The 24924-nt window shown below is 41.4% G+C and overlaps 1 protein-coding gene across 4 annotated transcripts in view; it reads left to right on the top strand.

Moving 5' to 3' along the window:
- PPP3CA (protein phosphatase 3 catalytic subunit alpha) overlaps window positions 1–24924 on the top strand; it is a 466059-nt gene that overhangs the window by 392817 nt on the left and 48318 nt on the right. For 2 of the 4 annotated variants that reach the window (XM_082243610.1, XM_082243608.1), the window contains exons 9-11: window positions 3056–3181; window positions 4654–4725; window positions 16436–16462. In XM_082243610.1, the coding sequence (XP_082099736.1) occupies window positions 3056–3181; window positions 4654–4725; window positions 16436–16462 (225 nt within the window). The remainder of the gene's footprint in view (window positions 1–3055; window positions 3182–4653; window positions 4726–16435; window positions 16463–24924) is intronic. The other 2 variants (XM_082243611.1, XM_082243609.1) reach the window with 1 other exon arrangement.

Raw genomic sequence — 24924 nt, 5'->3', positions numbered from 1 at the left:
TGCAGGGTTGACCCTTTTTTCAAGACCTCTGCACTTCGCCCTGGCATGCTGTCAATCAACTTCTGGGCCACATCCTGACTGATGGCAGCCAATTCTTGCATAATCAATGCTTAGTTTGTCAGAATTTGTAGGGTTGTTTTGTTCACTCGACTCCTCAGAATTTGTAGGGTTTTTTTGTTCATTCGGCTCCTGATGACTGACCACAAGTTCTCAATGGGATTAAGGTCTGGGGAGTTTCCTGATCATGGACCCAAAATTTCAATAATTTGTTTCCCAAGCCCCTTGGTTATCACTTTTGCTTTATAGAAAGGTGCTCTATCATGCTGGAAAAGGCATTGCTCATCACCACACTGTTCTTTGATAGTTGGGAGAAGTTGCTCTCAGAGGATGTTTTTGTACCATCCTTTATTCATGGCTGTGTTCTTAGGCAAAATTGTGGGTGAGCCCACCTCCCTTGACTGAGAAGCAACCCCACACATGAATGGCTCCTGATGCTTTATTGCTGGCATCACATAGAACTGATGATAGCACTCACCTTTTTTCTGGATGCCTCGAACAATTGTAAAGGGGATTAATCAGAGAAAATGACTTTACCCAAGTCCTCAGCAGTCCAATCCCTGTACTTTTGCAGAATATCAGTCGGTTCCTAATGTTTTTCCTGGAGAGAAGTGGCTTCTTTTCTGCCCTTCTTGGCACCAAGCCATCCTCAAAAACTCTTTGCCTCACTGTGTGTGCAGATGCACCCACACCTGCCTGCTGCCATTCCTTAGCAAGCTCTGCACTGGTGGTGCCCCGATCCCTCAGCTGAATCGACTGTAGGAGTCGGTCCTGGCACTTGCTGGAATGTTTTGGATGCCCTGAAGCCGCCTTCACAACAATTGAACCTCTTTCCTTGAAGTTCTTGATAATCGAATATAGTTGATTTAGGTGCAATCTTAGTAACAGCAATATCCTTGCCTGTGAATCCCCTTTATTTACAAAGCAATGATGACGGCACATGTTTCCTTGCAGGTAACCATGGTTAGCAGAAGAACAAGCACCACCCTCCTTTTAAAGCTTCCAGTCTGTTATTCTAACTCAATCAGCATTACAGAGTGATTTTCAGCCTTGTCCTTCTCAACACTAACACTTGTGTTAACGAGAGAACCAATGACATGAGGTCAGCCCGTCCTTTTGTGGCAGACTGAAATGCAGTGGAAATGTTTTTTTGGGGATTAAGTTTATTTTCATGGTAAAGAGGGACTTTTCAATTAATTGCAATTCATCTGATCACTGTTCATTAACATTCTGGGGTATATGCAAATTACCATCATAAAAACAGGCAGCAGACTTTGTGAAAATTAATATTTGTGTCATTCTCAAAACTTTTGCCCATGGCTATATAATCATTTTTTACAAAAAAGTTTGGTGGCTTACATTTTCATAAATACTAAATCTAGGGAATAATTTAATAAAGTTTCATGCACCTCAAGTTCTTAAAACATTCTAGGTCAAATGGGACTGAATATATCAGCTTGCTAAGATTTAACATATTTTCCACCATTGCTGACACAGTATGGGTATTTATTAGCCTTTTGTTTTAAGAATTGTTTTTTTCTGTTACTTTAATGTGTGTGTGTGTGTGTTTTGCACATAAATCCATCTTTTTGCACATAAGGAGTCTATGGACGATTAAGCCTATGGAATAGCAAAAGATACCAACAACAGACAATCCGAGGTCTTGATTTTTAATATATACCATCGCAGGTTATGTACCTATATGAGATCCAATAGCAGCCATTTGAATTTTATAATTTCCTCTTAGCCAGTATCTTTCAGTTATTACCATAAAGAATCAACAGTTGGATCAATGGTTTAAATTATTAGGTGATTGACTTTACAAGTTATGGAATTATAATAATCAATTATCAGTGTTGCAGTTGGATGATGTGGAGATATATTAGCATGCTTAACTAAATTATATCTCTATATAAACAAGATTTGCACATAATACATAATTATTCTGCATAAATGTTCTTTAGATAATATGGTTAAAATTTGATCACAATGAGTGGTTCTCAGCATGGCTTCCTGTGACTTTATAAGGTTGACTGATATACACTGATTAGTCATGACATGACTACCCACCAAACCCGTCGAGGCATGGACTCAACTAGACCTGTAAAGGTATGCTGTGGTATCTGATACCAATTCGTCCGTTGCAGAACCTATAAGCCCTGTATGTTTCAAGGTTGGGCCTCCATGGTGCAGACTTGTTTTTCCAGCACATCCAACAGATTTTTGATTGGATTGAGATCTGGTAAATTTTAGAGGCCAAATCAACACCTCAAACTTGTGTTTTCCATAACATCCTTGAACTCATCAAACCAAGCCACCTTCTTCCATTGCTCTGTGGTCCGATTCTTATGCGCATGTACCCATTGTAGATGCTTTTGGCTGTGCACACGGGTCAGCATAGTTATCCTGATTTGACTTGCAGCTACGCAGCACCATCTGCAACCAACTGCAATGCACTGTTTTCTGACACCTTTCTATCAGAACCAGCATTCATTTTCAGCATTCTGAGCTACAGTAGCTCTTCTATTAGATCAGACTACACAGGGCAGGCTTCACCTCCCATGTGCACCCATGAGCCTTGACCACCCAAGACCCTGTCGTCTGTTCTCAGATTTCCTTCCTTGGACCAATTTCAGTAAGTCCTGGCCACTGCAAACCAGGAACATCCCACAAGAGCTGAAGTTTTGGAGTTGCTGTGCCCAGTCATCTAGTCTTCATCTATCAACTTCTGGGACTTATTCAGTTGCTGCCAAATATATCCCACTCACTTTCAGATGCCATTGTAAGATCAATCTTATTCACTTTACTTGTCAGTGGTCATAATGTTATCGCTGATCAATGTACATTTACCAATTGCTAATTTAAATATAGTAATTTTGGTTTTGGGGGCTGTGTGGATTTGGTGTGGGAATTGTGTGAATTACTAAGATGTCTGTTTTATCCTAAAGTATATTTCTCTTGTAAATCTAAATGATGTCTTGTGTTCTTTGTATTTTAGCTGCAGTATTGAAGTATGAGAACAATGTCATGAACATAAGGCAGTTTAATTGTTCTCCTCATCCATACTGGCTTCCAAATTTCATGGACGTCTTTACCTGGTCCCTGCCTTTTGTTGGAGAGAAAGGTATGCAATTAGCCCATTCCCTAATGTTCTCTTTCACAGCTTAGATAATCAGTAAATTATGTCTAAATAAAATTCAGCCTTTAAAAAATTACTATAAGTAAAAAAAATTCTTTCAACGAGATGACAATGTTTTTTTTACTATTGTTTAACCCTTTGTCTACCAAGGTACAATTATAGTTGGCACAGAAAAAAAGAAGCTAAAGCATAGGTGATGCTTATGAGCATTCCTGGGCTCTCTTGTTCCTTCGGGCAGCCGGGACCTCGGGAAATCGCTCCTGCAGTTATAGTAGGAAGTGATCGGAGCAGCTTTTATTCCCCTGTGATAAAAAGACCTGTCCTTGCCCAATACTATCACATAAAGGGCTTGTTAGCCACATTGGGATAGTAATAAATTTAAAAAAATGTATATAAAATAAATTAAAATGTAAAAAATTTATTTAAGTCACCCCCGTACTCTTCCCAATTCAAACCTGCAGCATAGGGCGAGCACATGTATGTAAACATAAATTGTGCGAAACTTGTTGTTGGGTACTGTAGCTAAAAAGTTATATCCTTAAAGGCTTTCAAAACCTATGAAAGATTTTGGGTACTATAGTTTTCTTTTTATTGTGATTTTTAACAGGCTTGTGCAGTTTTAAGGCTTGAAATGTTTGGTAACTCCATCTTTTTATACCTTACCAAACAATTGGCTATAATTATGTGTGTGAACAAAAATTCCTTGTACTGTATTTTTTTCCTGAGTAAATAGCTGTGCAAATATCATGCAACATTAAAAATGTTAACGTGAGCAAAAAATGTAAAAAAATTATCCCTGTATACAAGTGTTTAATGGCAAAATAGGCAATCTATACATGCATTAGGTAGTTTTGCAAGTTTGTAGAAGTACTTGTTATATTCCATAAAGGTGGCATAATGTTTTTTTTTTTTCTGTCCTTTCCTACACTTTTCCTGTTTACAGCTGAAATGTTATGCCAATTCTGACTTTCTTTGTAACACTAATTAAAAGAAGAATGGCTAATAATTACAAAAACTATAAGAGCAACTATTACCTGGTGTAGTGTAGTGTAGTTAAAAATGGTAAAGTGCACCTGACTGTTCTGTATTCCTAAACCAGCAGTGAAAATCTTTTTCCTATTGGCCATCTACTATAATAATAGGAACATGTGGCTGGTCCAGACTTTTGACGTTGCTGGGAAGTGTTGGAATTTCCATATTTAGAGTTTTGGGACACTCTAAAGATGTTTGCTTGGTGATTGTATTATATTTCTGCAGCTAGTGCAAAACTGGTAGGTGCATTTTAAGATCTATTTCTAGTTGGAAACATTTGTGTTCAAAGATTTGAATAAATAAAGCCTGAGGATAGTAAATGTAGTAGTTGCATAGTAACAATATACAGTATGTAGTAGTTGCATAGTATTATATACAGTATATGTAGCTATATATATATTTATATACTTTTCTTTTGTTTACAGTGACAGAAATGCTGGTAAATGTTCTCAGCATCTGCTCTGATGATGAACTGGTATCAGATGAAGATACTGATGGTAAGAATGTAAATACTTTGAAAGCCTGCTTATGCTTTGTAATATATTAATATTATCTGTTTGTATTTTAATACAGCTTTTTTTTTTTTTTTTTGACTGGAATGCTTTTTGTGAGGAGTTATTGTGAAAAAGAATACTCACTTGCTTTGGTGTGATGCATGACTTTGATAAATGCAACTGAAGCTGTATTGCCATTTAAGAGCTAGAATGGCAATGTGATCATTTTAGATGTCTTTACCACTTACAAATTTGCATATTTGGTTGACCATAGTTAAAGTGGAGTTCCACCCTCTTTTTCTTCTTTCCGCATTCTTGTGGGGAAAAGCAGGTTAAAAAAGAATTGGACTTTTTTTTTTTTTTTGGGGGGGGTCACTTACCTTATTTTAGGGGCATCTCTGTCCAACTTCCTCCTTCTGCGGCCCCAGCCCCGGACGTCACTTCTGGTTTCGCATTGCGTCCTGGGAGATGTGAGTCATCAATCCCAGGATGCAATGGGAATGGCCGGTCGCTACTCTGTTTGCCGATCGCAATCTACAGCGCATGCGCGAGATTGCAATCGGCATTCTGGGAGCCAGAACCAGGAAGAAGGTCACAGCATGGGGACACAGCGGCTTCAGACACCCACACCGTAGATGGCCGCGCTCTGCAATCAATTTTAAAGGTAAGATTTTATCTTATTTCAATTACTGTCCTGTACTGTAATGTGGGGTTAGTGTTAGTGTAATTTTCGTTAGCTTAGGATTAGGGGGGTATTTTTATCTAAAAAATGTCTTTGTGGCCGGAACTCCGCTTTAAGATCCTACTGATCAATGAGAATTAATATTTGCAACAAAACTTTACTTTTATAAATAATGTTTAACTTGCCTATATCCCTACCAAAGTTATAGTACATATCGGACGCTACACATTTTCAATAGAAAATTGCATTTGACGGGAAAGGCCAATGCATAAAGGATCAAGATTCCTTAGTCGGGATTCTTTTTTTTTTTTTTTCCCAAAAATGTGCTACCTATTCACTATGCATATTCTGCTCATGTCAGATACTGGTACCTATGATACTTTTGTCTTCACATTTAACACATTTACCCTTAAAGGCTAAGTTCACCTTTTGATAAAAAATAATACATGCATATATTTTTGCAGATAAAAAAATGTGCATTTATTTATTTTTTTAAAGTAGGAGCCTGCAAAGTATTGCACTCTCGATCAGCAGCATTTCACAGGCGCAATGTCAGGCTCCTGCACACATGCCTAAATCTCTGTTGCCGTTACCTCTGTATGAGCTGTCTTTTTTAGAGCTGTAGACAGTGTGCATGAACTACGAGCAAGCTGATCAGTGCACCAACAGTTCATTCAATCTATGTCTGTCTGGCACAGTGGCAGATGGTACTTGTAGTTTATTCATTCTCAGGAATCTGTGAATGAATGTCGCAGCTGTCTGGGAGAAGCTATTTTTAAAAAGTAACAGCTGGTTCGGGGAGAGGAATCCCCGCCCCCTCTCACAAAGGAAGAGGAGAGGGGGGTGTAATCGAAGGGATAGGAGGCAGGAGCGTGAACATATTACATGTTCCACCCTAAATAGGGATGGAACATGTAACGTGTCTCAAAGGTGAACTTAACCCTTTAACTTATGTGGGGGAATATGTAGCCTAACATAGACTGACCAGAAGAGTAAGCCCTCTAGGATGTTTCTACACTTTTTTGTCATCTAATAGGAGGCATTTAGGGGAACAAATCATAATTTGTTTTCAAATTAAAAAGCAGAAAATAGATTCTAATGTACAGGTGTTGAAAAATATTAAAATGCTGCAGATTTTGTCCTGGCATTCATGTTCTACCCCTGCCTGTCTTTCTAGGTAAACATTTATACGGGCTGTAATCCTACTTTTCTGTTCAACCCCTATTCTATGCCTTAAAAAATAAAGGCTTTATGTTCCCCCACACTTACAACGTATGATGGTACATCTATATGAGAGAATCAGTGATCGGCAAGATCTCTCAATTATAAAACTGTTATTTAAATTCATGCATAATGCTTTATATATTTTAACGTGTAAAGATTCATCTCATAAAATTAGAATGTCATCAAAAAGTTCATTTATTTCAATAATTAATTTCAAAAAGTAAAACTCACATATTTTTTTTATACAGTGGATATAAAAATTCTACACTCCCCTGTTAATATTTCAGGTTTCTGAGATGTAAAAAAATTAGACAAAGCTAAATCATTTCAGAAATTTTTCCACTTTTTATGTGACCTATAAACTGTACAACTCAGTTGAACAACAAACTGAAATCTTTTAGGTGGAGGGAAGTAAAAAATAAAAAAAAAATAAAATAATATTGTTTCATAAGTGTGCACACCCTTAAACTAATACTTTGTTGAAGCACCTTTTATTTTTTTTACAGCACTCAGTCTTTTTGGGTATGAGTCTTATCAGCATGGCACATCTTGACTTGGCAATATTTGCCCTTTCTTCTTTGCAAAAACACTCTACATCTGTCAAATTGTGAGGGCATCCTCTGTGCACAGCCCTCTTCAGATCACCCCACAAATTTTCAATAGGATTCAGATCTGGGCTCTGGCTGGGCCATTCCAAAACTTTAATCTTCTTCTGTTGAAGCCATTCCTTTGTTGATTTGGATGTATACTCTGGGTCGTTGTTATGCTGAAAGATGATGTTCCTCTTCATGTTAAGCTTTCTAGCAGAAGCCTGAAGGTTTTGTGCTAATATTGACTGGTATTTGGAACAAGCTAAGGAAAAACAGCCCCAAAGCATGATACTGCCGCCACCATGCTTCACTGTGTGTATGGTGTTCTTTTGGTGATGTGCAGTGTTATTTTTGCGTAAAACATATCTTTTGGAATTATGGCCAAAAAGTTCAACCCTGGTTTCATCAGACCATAACACATTTCAGATGTGTTTTGCAAAATTTAGCCGGGCTTGGATGTTTTTCTTTCATTATAAAAGGCTTCTGTCTTGCCACTATCCATAGCCCAGACATATGAAGAATACAAGAGATTTTTGTCACATGTACCACACAGCCAGTACTTGCCAGATATTCCTGCAGCTCCAATAATGTTGCTGTAGGCCTCTTGGCAGCCTTCCTAACAAGTTTTCTTCTCGTCTTTCCATCAACTTTGGAGGGGCGTCCAGTTCTTGGTAATGTCACTGTTGTGCCATATTTTCTCCACTTGATGATGACTGTCTTTCCTGTGTTCCGTGGTATATCTAATGCCTTGGAAATTCTTTTGTACCCTTCTCCTGATACCTTTTAACAATGAGATACCTTTACTGCTTTGCAAGCTCTCTGCAGAGCATGGCTTTTGCTGTAGGATGCGACTTAGAAAATGTCCGGAAAGACCTACTAGAACATCTGAACTTTATTTGGCGTTAATCAGAGGCACTTTAAATGATGGCAGGTGTGTACTGACTCCTATTTAACATGAGTTTGAATGTGATTGCTTAATTCTGAATCCAGCTAAATCCCCAGTTTATGAGGGTGTGCACACTTCTGCAATCACATTATTTTAGTTTTTTATTTTTACCCCACCCCCAAAAAGTTTTTAGTTTGTTTTTCAATTGAGTTGTACAGTTTATAGGTCACATTAATGGTGGAAAAAGTTCTGAAATTATTTATCTTTGTATCATTTCTTTACTTTGACATTTTAACAGGGGTGTGTGGGCTTTTTATATCCACTGTAGATGTGTTACACAAAGATTGATATATTTCAAGCTTTTCTTTCTTTTAATTTTGATGATTATGGCTTACACCTAGAGAAAGACCAAAATTCAGTATCTCAGAAAGTTTGAATATTACATAAGACCAATTGAATAAAAGGATTTTTAATACAAAAATGATGGCTTACTGAAAAGTATGTCGCTGTACAGTATAGTATGCACTCAATACTTGGTCGGGGCTCCTTTTGCATGAATTACTGCATCAATGCAACGTGCCATGGAGGCAATCAGCCTGTGGCACTGCTGAGGTGTTATGGAAGCCCAGGTTGCTTTGATAGTGGTTTTCAGCTTGTCTGCATTGTTGGGTCTGGTGTCTCTCCTCTTCCTCTTGAACATACCTCACAGATTCTCTATGGGGTTTGCTGGCCAATCATGCACAGTGATACTATGATCATTAAACAAGGTTTCTCTGTCGCTCATTGACAGACGCAGTCCTCTTGATTAATATCAAATCGGGTTATACTGCCCTCTACAGGAGTAGGACACTAGGCAGAAGGAAAACGTTCTGGCCACACCTTAGGGGCAGTCCCAGAGGGTATATCCTCTCTCTCCCTGCTACAGGATGTCAGTTTTTTTCTGTCTAGTTAGGAGTAAGGGGGACGGGGGTCAAGAAAGCGACCCCCGCCTACCCCTATTTCATCTGATACTTCAGATACGGATTCTGAGCTGGTCACTGCAGCTGCAGGTCCCTCTGCTGGGGCTGCTGTCTCGGGTACGGTCTCCTCAGACAGTGAGGAGGACGTTTCTGCCTCCGCCATAGCGAAAGAAGAAGCGTTAGTGAACGCACTAGTCATGTCTGTCCGGGAAACCTTAAGTCTTGAGGTTACACCGGCAGAGGTAGATGACACTGAAATTCCCTTTGGTACCAGCAAGCCTACCAAAATGGCGAAGGTTTTTCCCTTGCCCAAGTGTTTTGGTAACCTAATTAAGGAAGAATGGGATCATCCAAAATGAACCCCTGCTATTTCCAGACGCATTGCTAGGCGCTATCCATTTGAGGAATCCCTCCTTAAGAAATGGACGGTACCACCAGTAGTGGACCCACCAATTGCCAGACTAAATAAAGCCACTGTTATCCCGTTGGAGGACGCTCCGTCCTTTAGGGATCCGGTGGATCGAAAAGTGGAAGCCGAATCCCGCTCCATTTTTTCCCTGATAGGGTCAATATTTAGGCCAGTGATTGCCATTGGTTTAGTTTCACAAACATTGACAGAATGGACCAAATTGTTACGCCGTGACATAAAGGGGAGAAGTATCCCCCCGGCAGTATCAGTTTTGCTGGAGCAGATTATACAAGGGCTACAGTTCATCTGTGACGCCGCCCTGGACGCCACTCCCTTGCTAGGGCGTGCATCTGTTTCAGCAGTGGTCCTCAGATGCATGTTATGGTTAAAGTGCTGGTCGGCTGATCAAGGTTCCAAAAAGACTTTGGCTAATCTTCCCTTTCAGGGGGATCGCCTGTTTGGGGCCACCTTGGATGAGATTATAAAGGATCTCACTGGGGGTAAGAGCACTTTTTTACCACAGACAGCTAAAGGTAAAGGACCTCGTAACAGGCGAGGACCTTCCTTTTCCGCTCATAAAAAGTTTGTTTGCTCCGCTGGGGCGGGCGATAAGGGGAAGTCCTCCAAAGCCCCTTCAGGGGGTTTCAGAGGGCGGCCATAGAGGTGGCCAGCATTCTTCATTGGGCGGAACGGTTTGTATGCACTCCGGGGGTGGAAAATCGGCAGACAGATTATGTCAGCCGTTGGATTCTGGATCAAGGGATATGGCCTTTTCATCCAGAGATATTTCACCAGCGGTGCCTTCATTGGGGCACCCTGGAGGTGGATCTGTTGGCAGCTCGGCTCAACAGGAAGGCGCGGAGTTTTGTAACCCGCTCCCGAGATCCGCGAACGAACACAGCAGACGCGCTGGTCGCCCCGTGGGGACAGTATCAGCTACTGTATGTCTTCCCTCCTCTCAAGTTGCTGCTGAACTTTCTTCGCAGGATAGAGGTGGAAGGAATTCCAGTTATCCTGGAAATTCCAGACTGACCTCGTCAACCCGAGTACGCCGACTTCGTCAGGCTGGTCGCGGACGCTCCCTAGAGACTTCCTCTCAGGGAGGATCTGCGGTCTCAGGGACCGATCTTCCATCCTGCTTTACAATCGCTGGCTTTAACGGCCTGGCTATTGAGACTCAGGTGCTGAAGGACAAGGGATTGTCAACTTCAGTTATTCCTACTTTAATTAAAGCAAGGAAAGCGACTTCTAGAAAGTCTATCATCGCACATGGAGGTCTTATATTGCGTGGTGTGAATCCTTTGGATTTCCTCCACGGGCCTATTCGGTGACCCGAATCTTGGCTTTTCTGCAACAAGGAGTTGAGTACTATCAAGGGTCAGGTTTCAGCATTAGCAATCTTCTTTCAGAAACCTTTGGCTACTCATTCCTTGGTGCGGAATTTCATCCAGGGGGTGCGGCACCTGGCTCCGCCAGTGCGCGCGCCCTTACCGCCCTGGGATCTTAATTTAGTGTTGTCGGTTCTTCAGAAACCTCCCTTTGAAAATATCAGGGAGATTCCCTTGCTTACTTTATCCCAGAAGGTGGCCTTCTTGGTGGCCATTACTTCTGCACGCAGGGTGTCAGAACTGGCCGCATTATCTTGTCGTTCCCCATATCTGGTGGTTCATAGGGATAAGGTGGTTCTTCGTCCGAATCCATCCTTACTTCCTAAAGTGGTTTCAGAGTTTCATCTGAATGAGGACATTGTATTGCCTTCCCTATGTCCTAAGCCCAGTCATCCTCGGGAGTGTGCGTTACATTCCTTGGATGTGGTTCGGGCAATCAGGGTATACCTGAAAACTACGGACTCGTTTCGTAGAACGGATTCACTTTTTGTGACCACGGATGGCCCCAAAAAGGGGTTGCCTGCATCTGCCGCGACTATCTCCAAATGGATCAGACAGACGGTGGTACAGGCTTATTCTATTAAGGGTCGGAATCCTCCGTTCCCTGTTAAGGCGCACTCCACTCGGGCGCTTAGTGCTTCCTGGGCCTTCCGCCATCAGGCGTCAGTGGTCCAGGTTTGCAAGGCGGCTACCTGGTCGTCGGTTCATACCTTTACAAAATTTTATAAAGTTGATGTGATGGCATCGGCGGATGCCTCTTTTGGCCGCAAGGTTCTGCAGGCCGCAATTTGAGGAGACCGTTGGTCTACCTCTAGGGTTTTTTTCTGTTGGATTTTCAGTTGAGTCTCATCCTTTGGTTTGATGAGCCTTTAAGACTTCTAGTCGGCACCGGTTGGGCCTTCTGGATTTAAATTTTGATTTCTGTTATCCCACCCCTCATTTGTGGCACTGCTTTGGGACGTCCCGATTTGATATTAATCAAGAGGACTGCGTCTGTCAATGAGCGACAGAGAAAAATGGATTTTTGTAAAATCTTACCGTAAAATCCTTTTCATCCTGTAGCAGGGAGAGAGAGGATATACCCTCTGGGACTGTCCCTAAGGTGTGGCCAGAACGTTTTCCTTCTGCCTAGTGTCCTACTCCTGTAGAGGGCAGTATAACCCGATTTGATATTAATCAAGAGGACTGCGTCTGTCAATGAGCTTAAGAGAAAAGGATTTTACGGTAAGATTTTACAAAAATCCATTTATTGACGCTTTTGACGGTGTGGGCAGGTGCAAAGTCCTGCTGGAAAATGAAATCAGCATCTCCATAAAGCTGGTCAGCAGAGGGAAGAATGAAGTGCTCTAGAATTTCCAGGTAGAGGTCTGTGCTGACCAACACCAGCAGATGACATGGCTCCCCAAATCATCACTGACTGACTTTACTTTTTGATTTGAATTACTGGAATAAATTACCTTTTTGATGATATTCAAATTTTTGTGAGATGCGCCTGTATATTGTCTTTTTTATGTTCAGTTCTAAAAAAAAAAAAAAAAAAAAACATTTAATTGATTTCAACCTAGTCCAATATAAAAATTTTAATATGATTATTTCATATTATTGCAGCCTACATGTGGTGCCCTATGCTAGTTGTAGGCCCTCCAAAGGTTTTTATTTAATATATTGTGCTGTGCTATATGCATTTCTAAAGCATAGAAAAGGCAAATTTTACTTATGGGCTGTGGTGAATAAAGATGTATAATATTCAATAAAGGTAAAAAAAATAAATAAATAAATAAACAGTGCTATGTGTCATTTACAATGCATCAGCACTGCTCTCTTCACAGCACCACACCATCGGCTGTGGTATAACACAGCCACTAGCATGATTTAGACCTAATAAATATTTGGTAAATATTTTGCAGGGATCATTTGAACTAAAAAATATAATACTCGGTTCACATTACCGCGACTTGTCAGGCGACTTGTCAGCCTGACAAGTCGCGCTCCCTCGCGGTCCATTGACCGCTACAGGACCCGTTCTAATAGGAGCGACACAAGTCGCTCCGACTTAGAAAAAGGGTCCTGTACTATTTCGGGGCGACCTCGGAGCGACTTGCATAGACTTCCATTATGTGAAGTCCATGCAAGTCGCTCCAAAGTCGTGGTGCATGGGAATGCACAAGTCGCCCCCGAAGTAGTAAAGAGTCGTGTCTTCCCAGTGTGAACCGACTCTAAGACATCAGTTTATAACCTTATTTAAAAACAAATCAATCAAAACCCAATTAATTTCCTTTTAAATTATCTTGTGGAGGAACAGCAGGTGAATGACCGGTGCTCTGTTGAATAGTGCAGATTGTCGGATAATGCCTCCCAGGATGTGCATGTGCGCAGTACTGACATCACTCTGGCAATCAGCTGGCGTGATGTCAACTCTGCGCATTTGCAGTTCATCAGAGGCATTATCTGATGATCAGCAAATGCAGCAATCGACGGAACACCGGCACAATAACACCAGCCGGTGTGCTGTGCTCTCCTCACTGAGTCACCTACCCAGCCTTCTTCACCGCTCCCAGGATCAGCACATGACTGGCAGCCCGAACGAATCCTCCTCTAATAGGCTGAGCCCGAAGCCAGAGTGTGACCAAGCGGGGTACATGAAAATAAGACATATCAGGTTGCCTCCGTTGTTCTGTCATTGACTGCATTTGCTGATTGTCGGATAATGCCTTGGAAGATCTGCGCTGCCAGAGTGACATCAGTACTGCGCATGCGCAGATCGTCTGAGGCTTTTTTAGACAGTCTTCACTATTCAAAAGAACACCGGATCTAGCCTGCCCATTTACAGAACGCGCTGCATTGTGGGCATAAGTCCTCCACACTCAAAGTCGCTTCTGTTAACCCTCTGCAGCACCAAAAGATCACCACACTAGGACATATTTAGCAGCACAAAGCAAGAATTTTCACATGAAGCAGCTATGACCCCCCAAAAAAATAACCTTTTCTTCCTATATATTCTTCCAGTGCAATGCCTATTTTGATTTATTTTCTTAAAGCATTGTCTTCCCAGTACTGCTATGGAATGGGTGCTTGGAGGGACACAACTTGAAAAAAAAGTTGTATTATTTTAGATATAAGATACATTGTAATTTATATTTACACAATAAAATGTCTGTTTTTTTTCTTTTTTTTTTTCTTGATTGAGACATTGTAGTAAATATAGATCTTGTAAACCTGAAGGTCACTCAGTACCGTAATATTGGAAAAAGATGGACGCCAGCAGTTAAGCACAAGTTATTACAACCCATATTCCAATAGCATTCCAGTAATAGCTGAACACTTTTTAGCCACTCTGCCAAACATGTGTTGTCAGCTTTTTAGTTGCAAACTTTGACATCATATGATCAGTTTTAACAAGCTCATAAGCTTTGATTTGAGCAATACACATTGTCCTATGAATATTCTTATAGGTGTGGATGCTTATAGATTGCAGATCTCATAGTGGAAGCTTTCAAAAAGAAAAGGGGGCTATCTCTGAAATGCAGTGTTAATGAACACAGGACATATTAACAGGTTTTCTTAGTTCTTCTGAAATCTATCAGCCATGACCATATCTAAGAATATGCCTCTTACAGTCACTTTATTTAATTTCTTTTAAATGATTTTTAAAAATTTACTAAGGAAATTGAGAAGGCTTACCTAAAAAATCAATTACATCTATTTGCATTTAGAAAGCCCCTTACACTACATTTTTTTTATCTAACATTTAGGATCTAAGGAAATTCCAGGTTTTCAGTCACAAATACATGGAGAGGGGGTTTGCAAAACTATCTCAAAACTTTCTTTCAAACTTTATACTCTTATTATTGGGCAGATTTCTCCTGCCAGTATCTTGCAGTAACAATGAAGATATTATGACATGCAGAAAGTTGTGTCAGCTGTGATTAAATAAATTGTTAAGCAGTTTTTTCTTCCTCGTGCTGCAAAGACTGATAATTTCAACGGGTCAACTTAGACTTTACTTTTGCAGAATGTATTGCTTTATTCTGGTATTAAAACAGTATCTAAAGTATGTAAAGAATATATTGCTATATATTTTGGATATTCCAGTATTATGAATATCCTGTGTCACAAAAGAAATAATGTGTTGAACTGCTCATTCATATTTCCTATCTAGTCGGCAAGCTACTGTGTATCCAATTTTCCAACAAATAGCTTTTTGCATACACGTGTGAAGTTGGGAGACTGCTGGAATTTTTTAATAAAGCAACCAAATGCACAAAGTGAAGTAAAACATTAGGCTAGTTCAAAGGTTTGATCACTGAAAGAGGAATTATAATTGGGTTTGGCTACTACAAGTTGCACACTGCACCTGGCTTATTTTTTAAAAAAAAACAGTCCACTTACAACTGAAATTGCAGTTTTTGGTAGATCCTGGATAATTGGGTTTCTTGAATATTTTTATACTTTGTGGGGACTCTGTTGTTGAGATCTCTGAGCTTAAAGTTCTTGGGTCAGCACACTGGTCATGGCCATTGCAAGGGGTTCCTACTTTTCCTTTTGAGTTATTTATTTATAACATATCATGCATAATACAACTGGAGGCGTTGAAACATGTGAAGATGTATCAAGAGCACCCACAAATTCCACGTGACATGAAGACCTCTAAAGCGCTAGGGTCTAATCAAGCCCAGCAGGGTGAATGAACTAACGCTTTAATAAGTTTCATGTTGTTTAACCACTTTAGCCCCGGAGGATTTTCTTGCTTAATGACCAGGCCACTTTTTGCAACTTGACACTGCGCGACTTTAACTGACAATTGCGCGGTCATGCAACGCTGTACCCAAACTAAATTTACGTCCCTTTTTTCCCCACAAACAGAGCTTTCTTTTGGTGGTATTTGATCACCTCTGCGCTTTTAATTTTTTTCCAATATTAATAAAAAAAGAGCGAAAATTTTGCGAAGAAATTGACATTTTCTACTTTGACAGTTAAAAAATATCCAATATATTCAATTTTTGTCATATATTTAGGCCAAAATGTATTTAGCTACATGTCTTTGACAAAAAAATTCTCAATTAGCGTATTTTTAATGTCTCTTTATTGTGATTTTGTAATGAAGTTGCATTTGAGCTATACTCCACTTTAAAAAAATAAATAAAATTGTTGTTAAGCAAACACAGTTGTAACTTAGTTTTAGGACATAGTTTCTACATACTGATTGCTTGTTTGAGTGGATATTGCAATATATGTAGTAATACACACATTTTTGCTGTGGGTCACCTAACGGCATGTATTTGATATGGAATGGCACTCATTGAGACTAAAGCCACCTATTTATAGTGTGATATTTGCACCTTTTCACTTGTTTAGAAGATCTAACCAGTGGAAATTAAACCACTTTGCATCACCTAATCCACTTACCTTTTGTGTGTTCTGTACTTTTTTCTTTGTTTTCCTAATACTTTGTTTTATTTTACAGACACATTTTAGTCTTTTTTTCTTTAGTAGATTTTTCACATTTTCCATTTTCTTTCTCATCCTTCCAATTTCATTTCTCATTATGTGTGTGCCACTGGATTTTCATAAGAAGATCACCTTATTTATGCACAGAAAAAAGGTATTACATGGTTTGGACTTGCAGAGATAAAAACTGTGTGGATTTACACTTCCAGCTGATACTTTTTACTGTACTCAAGGCATGCAAGGAGGTGTTAAGTACTTTGAGCTGTGTAACTTTGTCTAGCTCAGGTTAACACCTGATAGCCCAGTGTTGTGTAGAATACTACAAGCTGGTATACTTTTTACCAATGTTAATATGGTGTTAAATATTCTAATTAGTCTCTGTTTATTAAAGGTAAAGTAAACCCTCCTATTGTTTTCAGTCAAAGAAGCGGTCCTCTTGGCCTCTGTTTAATCTACAACCTCCATGATGCTGCACATGTGATCAGTTATGACCCCAGCCATTGGATGGTTTGACAGTTTGGTTGAGAGGGCAACCAATGGAAATGAAAAATGTCCCTAGTTAAGTCAGGACACATACAGTGGCCAATATTGGCAAGTTCTTTCAGGAGAACCTGTGTCCAGTTCTTGCACACTAAAGTATTTACACACTATGAGCAAACAGTAAAAACACTTGTACCCCATTCATCTCTGTATCTATTATCATTGTGGAGAAAATCATTTTAAAGGAATCACAATGCAGGCATTTAAACTTAGCTTTTTTTCTTTGGAGACCAAATATTGGCTGGCTTGCCAGCCTTCTAATGTTAACACAAAGCATCTGTTTATAGGCTGTTAGAAACCAGCTGAAGTCTCTATGTTGTGGTCTTATGAGGATATTTGATTATTAAAGCTCTTCTGCTACTTATTAAGATAATGCCCAGTCTGGACGTAGGTGCACTTTCACAGGTACATTTTTTAAATTGTGTGAGCACAGCAGAGCACCCTCATGAGATAATTACAAAAGCGTACATACACTCTACATATACATGTACTATACATACTCATAAATAATACTATAAGGTTTTAGGCAGTAGTGCTATCAATCTGTTGTGCTTTTCATCTCTTATTTTACTATAAATTTGGCCATTATGGTTACATAAGGGACTGGTTCACACCAGCAGCACACTACAACGTGTAGCTGCTGGTTTACGCAGGGCAATGTGATGTGCTGTATTCAGCACTTCACACTGTTCACTTTTGGTTTTTTTTTTGTTTCAACTGTATTAAAAGATCAAAGTTACATTTTATTTATCTTTTATGAACTGCATCTCGTTGCAGTGTGGTAACTCACTGAGTTAAAAAAAAGTGTCCTACTTTTTTCAGTGCGATGGTGAGTACTGAACAATTGGGTCATAAGCAAAATTGCCCTTTCTATGTATTGGGCTGCCCAGCACAAACCAACACATCTGGTATGAATGGTTTGTAACTTGATTAAATAGTAATAGTTTACCCATTTAAACCCTCTGATTCTAATATCGATCAGCACAGAGAGGATGTGTTGTTCCCCATGTGTCCCTTGTAAGCTCAAGAGCAGCATTGCATTGGATTGCTTTATCTGTGCATTTAGTCATAATAATCTTAATAGGTTTTGAAAAGAATCTCGTTTTACATACACCTGATATGAAGTCAAAGCAGTAAAAATTAAAGAGTAGAGTATGGATCCTCTTACATTTGAAACAACACTTTGGATCCTTTTTGACAGTATGCATATCTTGGCCATGGCTGCGAAACCTCCCTAACCACCTCAAGCCACTGACCTTAGCACTGATGTCAACATTGCTGTAATTCTGCCCTATACCTAGAACACATCTGTGACCTAACATGCAAGCACAGCTGAAATTATAGGTTGCTCTGTACATGTGCGGAATCTCTGAAAGGAGATCAACCCCACTGATAAACAGCAAAACCCACTTCACGGGTCTGCCGGTTAAAAGCTCATTATGTAGTCTTTATTCATCTGTTTTGTGGCCCACTCCAACCTCTGTGTGGAAAAGTTTACAAAAATGTGGGATGCTACAGAACAATCTAAACTTTGGTAAGCATGAATCCACTTTTACAGTTATATGTAACTTTAAATAAAGTATAAAGACTATTTGGGCAACAAGTAGTCATCTTAAACATTAGGTTGAGTAACTAGCATTTACTAAAGTATTAACTATATCTAAGCTGGATACACACTATACAACTTTTGTTGTTAGATTTCCTTTAGATTTACCTTCAACTATGTAGTGCAAGGGTCTGCCTGATTGCATACAAATTGAAAGTGCTTAGATTTGACCTCATATTATATGGCTTTGGTAAATCTAAAGGAAAAAAATCTAAAGACAATTGTATAGTGTGTATGGCCCATTACTTTATAGCAGAGGCTATGCACTTGGCAAAAAAAAGTTCACTTTGTACAGTGCATGATCACTTAGCTTGGCAAATAACGTGAAGCTGTGTGGTTTATTTTTGATTAATCTTAGTTGTAACTTTGTGTGGACACTTTCACAAGATTGTGTCATTTGGTTAACAGTTGCTCTTAACTATTTATATAGTTTTGTTGAATTGATTAGTGAAGTGGGAACACTTATAATTGTAAGCAGCAATTGAGGCATTTATTTTATTATATATTTTTTTTTTATTTCACTTTTGATTAATGACACTATGGTTAAGGGAAGGCTGCACCGAGTAAGTTTACTATTTTTGGTTTATTTTTAATACCTGATCATGAGCAAGAGATAACTACATATAAAACTGATTTTATTTTTATAAACCTAATTGGATGATTGAAATGAGCGCGGCTTCACCTTATTCACTAACAAAAGTAAGAATTTGCTTAGTAAACTGTATCTAGTATCAACTCCACTGCACAGCAGCACCACTTCATGTTCAAAAATTAGTTTTCTATAGCGCTCATTGACAGACGTAGTCCTCGGTGATACAGCACCTTCGGGTTATGTTGCCTCCACAGGAGCAGGACTAGACAGGAAATTAAAAAGCTCTGGCCACACCCTAGGGGCAGTCCCAGAGGGTATATCCTCTCTCTCTCTGCCTCAGCAAATCAGTTATTTTCTGTCTAGTTAGGAGTAAGGACCTAGATACCTTGCTGGGATCTTCGGTCCTGGCAAGATTTTTTTCTTAAAAGATTTTTTAGACAGCTTTTTTTCTCCAGTGTTCCTGTGAGATCTTCAAGCAAGATAGCTGAACTGGGCGACGGGCTGGATGTTGAGATCCGGTGGTCACCCCAGTTCAGCCTACGAGCGCGTGCAGGCCATAGCTCCGCGCTGGGTCGGCCGCGACAAAGTCCCATTAAGGGACTGACCCCGCGAGTTAAACGTCTCGCTGAAACGCCAAAGACCATGAGTCACGGCGTCCATATCGGTCGAGAGCCCTCCCGCCCCGGTGGAGAGGGGTACTGTCAGGAGTTGGTGCCCGCCTGGTTCCGGTATGGTGAGTAGTATGTTCCCCCTTTTCCCCTGACGGGTCTTGCGGTGAACGCGGGCCCCTCTCTGTATGGTAAGATAGAGTCCCTCTCTATCCTATAACATGACACAGATCCTCCTACTTTGAGTGTGATTTTATGTGCAAAAAGCCAGGAGGCTTGGTTTGGGAGCTAACAATCTAATTGTATACATGTTTAAAAGATTGTAATCAGTGGCATTCTGGGAATCTTACTATGATAAGAATAAGCTACCTACCAGTCAGAAGCCATGGACATGTAGACTGCCTTCCTAAATCAGATCTCCAGCTATAATCAGGCCTCCCGAACGGCCATGCGGTCCGCCAGGGCCGGTACCGCCAACCACGCCAAATCCCCATGCAGAGAGAGTGTTGTGTGCCCTGCAGCACACCGCTATTCAGTACAGGCCGCCGCCATTTTTTTTTGCTGGATCGCACGAGCCGCCATCTTGGCGTAGCCTCGTGTCTCCAGCATGGGGGCGGCCATGTTTGAGGTGATCCATACACCTCGTGGAGCTAGGGGAGGCGCCGGAAGGCGTGCAGAGGGGCGGAGCCGCCTCCTTTCTTCCTGGGCAGCCAGCCAAAAGACTTCCTGTTTGTCAAGACAGCGCTGTAACCTGTTGCAGTTAAACTCTGAGCATCAAGTGGTGAGCCTGGGGGTCTATCTCTCTCTCTCTCGATCGATAGGGGTCCCTAGCAGGTAACACTAAGGGGCTTTTTGTGGCGCTGGGGGTCTGAAAAAAAAAAAAAAAGTTTTTTATTTTTGAATTATATTATCCAGGAAGTGACTGGAATTATCATGGACCCTGCCACACATATTCCCCCACCTGTTTCCCTCGAGGGGGCCACGGGACCCGCCGGTGCACAGAGTGTAGAGTCATTTACAGCAATTTTGGAGTCTATGGTGGCTCGGGTGGAGGCGGCCTGTCAGGGACGGGGGTCAAGGAAGCGACCCCCGCCTACCCCTATACTATCTGACACCTCTGACTCAGATTCAGAGATGGTCACTGCAGTTGCAGGTCCCTCTGCAAGGGCTGTTATCTCAGGTAAAGCTCCCTCAGACAGTGAGGAGGACGTTTCTTCTCCCGCTATAATTCAGGAAGAAGCATTGGTGGACGCACTAGTTGTGGCAGTGCAGGAAACCTTAAAACTTGAGGTTTTACCGGCAGAGGCAACTAAAACAGAGATTCCTTTTGGTACTAATAAGCCCATCAAAACGGTGAAGGTTTTTCCTGTACCCAAGTGTTTCGGTAATAAGATTAAAGGAGAATGGGAGCATTCTAAACGTACCTTTACTATTTCCAAGCGTATTGCTAGACGCTATCCGTTTGAGGAATCCATCATTAAGAAATGGACGGTACCACCAGTGGTGGATCCACCTATTTCCAGGCTGAATAAAGCCACGGTTATCCCAGTGGAGGACACTTCATCCTTTAAGGATCCGGTGGATCGAAAGATGGAAGCAGAGTCCCGCACCATCTTCTCTCTGATAGGGTCAGCATTTAGACCAGTAATTGTTATTGGTCTAGTTTCTCAGACACTTACGGAATGGGCGAGAATGGTACGCCAAGACCTTAGGGGAAAGGATATTCCCCAGGAGACATCTGATTTGATGGAACAGATTATACAAGGGCTACAGTTTATCTGTGACGCAGCCTTGGACACTACTCCCCGATTAGGGCATGCATCTATGTCAGCGGTCATCCTCAGACGTGTGCTGTGGTTAAAATTCTGGTCAGCTGACCTAGGTTCCAAAAAGACCTTGACAAATCTCCCCTTTCAGGGGAATCGTCTATTTGGGGCCAACCTAGATGAAATCATTAAGGATGCCACTGGGGGCAAGAGCACTTTTTTGCCACAGGCTGATAAAGCTAAGGGACCTTGCAACAAGCGAGGACCTTTCTTTACCGCCCATAAAGGGCGCCCGGCTGGAACAAGCGGGAAAGGCAAGACTCCTCCAGGAGGGTTCAAGAAGGGCTGGTCGGACAAACAGAGGACCAACCCAGCCAAACCCGAAGCAAAGGAGTACACAGCCTGAAGGTGCGCCCCCACCCGGTTTCAGGGTGGGGGGACGTTTTCACCGGTATTCAGGACATTAGATCGAGCATCAACCACTATTACCGGTGCGATTCTTCCCTTCCAACATTTAAGTACTACAGGAAGCGGTAGTTACCGTTCCCTGAATAGATCTTTTCCTTTACCTTTTCCTAAGATTAGTCCCTATACCTCACAGGAATCGGATCTGGTTGACCAGATAGGCCAAGAAGCCTCTAGTCGGGTGACTTCGGTCCCTGAGGTTCAACCAGAAAAGATCACCCTTCCTGATAACAATCAGGTATCTGATAAATGTGTGGGAACAGAAAACGACCAGACTTTCTCGGATGGTCGGGGCCAGATACCTCTAGGGACGCCTGGTTCAGATCCAATCAGCGCCAATGGTCCTAGAAATTCTAGGCTGGCCTCGTCAAGCCGGCCTGGCCGACTTGGACATGCTAGTCGCAGACGTTCCGTGGGAACTTCGTCTCAGGGAGTGTCTGTGGTCTCAAGAACCAATTTACCATCGTGCTTTACAGTCGCTGGTTTTAATGGCCTGGCCATTGAGACCCAAGTACTGAAGGACAGAGGTTTGTCTACTTCAGTCATTCCTACCCTTATTAAAGCAAGGAAAGCGACTTCCAGCAAGGTCTATTATCACACATGGAAGACTTATATTGCATGGTGCGAATCTTTAGGATTTCCTCCACGTATCTATTCGGTGACTCGAATATTGGCCTTTTTGCAACAAGGGGTTGAGCAGAAGCTAGCCTTGAGCACCATCAAGGGTCAAGTTTCAGCATTAGCAATCTTCTTTCAGAAGCCTTTAGCTACCAAGTCCTTGGTGCGGAATTTCATCCAGGGGGTGCAGCACCTGGCTCCACCAGTCCGCGCGCCCTTACCGCCCTGGGATCTTAATTTGGTTTTATCGGTTCTACAGAAACCTCCCTTTGAAAACATCAGGGAGATTCCCTTGCTTACTTTATCCCAGAAGGTGGCCTTCTTGGTGGCTATCACTTCTGCTCGCAGGGTGTCAGAACTGGCTGCATTATCATGCCAGTCCCCATACCTAGTGATTCATAGGGATAAGGTAGTACTTCATCCTAAGCCATCCTTTCTTCCTAAGGTGGTTTCAGATTTTCATCTGAATGAAGATATTGTACTACCTTCCTTGTGTCCTCAGCCCAAGCATCATCGGGAACATGCGTTGCATTCCTTAGATGTGGTTCGGGCAATCAGGGTTTACCTGAAAGCTACGGAATCATTCCGTAAGACGGATTCACTTTTTGTGATCACGGATGGCCCCAGAAAGGGTTTGCCTGCATCTGCCGCGACCATTGCCAAATGGATTAGACAAACGGTGGTACAGGCTTATTCCATTAAGGGTCAGAGTCCTCCGTTTCCTGTTAGGGCGCACTCCACTCGAGCGCTCAGTACTTCCTGGGCCTTTCGCCATCAGGCGTCAGTGGTCCAGGTATGTAAGGCGGCCACCTGGTCGTCGGTACATACCTTTACAAGATTCTATAAAACTGATGTGACGGCATCGGCGGATGCCTCATTTGGCCGCAAGGTTTTGCAGGCCGCAATTTGAGGAGACCGGTGGTCTACCTCGAGGGTTTTTTTCTGTTTGAAGAAAAAAAAAAAAAAAAAATTTTTCTCTTTTTTGAGTCTCATCATTAAGGATGAGCGTTGTAAACTTCTAGTTGGCACCGGTTGGGCCTTCTAGATTGGGATTTGATTTTCATTTTCCCACCCCTCATTTGTGATACTGCTCTGGGACGTCCCGAAGGTGCTTTATCACCGAGGACTACGTCTGTCAATGAGCGCTAGAGAAAAATGGATTTTTGTAAAATCTTACCGTAAAATCCTTTTCTCTTAGCTCATTGACAGACGTAGTCCCCGCCCCTCTGTTTTTTGAGTTGGGTTGGGTTAAAATCTCTAAAGACTGCTTTTTCACATAACTGATTTGCTGAGGCAGAGAGAGAGAGGATATACCCTCTGGGACTGCCCCTAGGGTGTGGCCAGAGCTTTTTAATTTCCTGTCTAGTCCTGCTCCTGTGGAGGCAACATAACCCGAAGGTGCTGTATCACCGAGGACTACGTCTGTCAATGAGCTAAGAGAAAAGGATTTTACGGTAAGATTTTACAAAAATCCATTTTTATCCCATGAGGGAAGGGGATTCACTAAATCTAGAGCGACAGATGTCGGAGCAGCTGGGCGTACTAACCAATCAAATTCAATCTTCTGTTTGTTCAGTTAAGCTATGAAAATTAAAGATAGAAGCTGATTGGCTGTCATGCACATCTGCTTCACATTCTGGTTGATCTAGTCCTAATAAGTTATTCTCATTATTTTTCAACCAGTGTCAGAACTCTTTAGCATCCAGGCAATGCCCATATTTGATCCAGGATTTCGATTTACCAGCTTGAAGTTCAAGAAAAAGTAGAGGAAGGGGCTCACTTGTTTTTCCTGTGCTGGCCTTACTTCATAGTCCACTGCAGTATTTAGCCTTAATGCTTTTTTTTTTTTTTTTGTCTTTGTGGTAGTATACATTAGCCTAATCTCTGTTCAGGAGGCTGCAATTGTCTCTGTTTATTTATCTATATTCAATATTAACAAGGTATTTTGACATTTACAAAAGGTTGGTTATTTCAAGTAAGAAAAGATGACTTTAACCACTTGCCGACTGCCTAACGCCGATCTACGTCGGCAGTCAGCCCCTCACAGGCAAAGTGACGTAGGGCTACGTCACTAGCTTGTGAGTGTCCTTACAGCTCAAGCCACAGCCAATCACAGTAGAAAGCACGCCCCTAGGGACACACACAGCCCCTCCCTCCCAAATAAAGTTAACCCCTTCACTACCAGTGTATTTTTACAGTAACAGTGCATATGTATAGCACTGATTACTGTAGAAATGTCACTGGTAACCCCAAAAGTGTCAAAAATGTCAGTCAAGGGTCCGATCTGTCCGCTCCAATGTCGCAGTACCGCAAAAAAAAATCGCAGATCGCCGCCATTACGCGTTAAAAAAAAACAACAAAAATGACAAAAATCTTTCCCTTTGTTAGTAAACGCGATAACTTTTGCGCAATCCAATCAAA

This window comes from Pelophylax lessonae (assembly GCF_965119305.1).
Source record: "Pelophylax lessonae genome assembly, chromosome: 1".
Classification (NCBI taxonomy): Eukaryota; Metazoa; Chordata; class Amphibia; order Anura; family Ranidae; genus Pelophylax; species Pelophylax lessonae.
The sequence above is the reverse complement of the archived record's forward strand: the minus strand, read 5'-3'. Positions and strand labels throughout refer to the sequence as shown.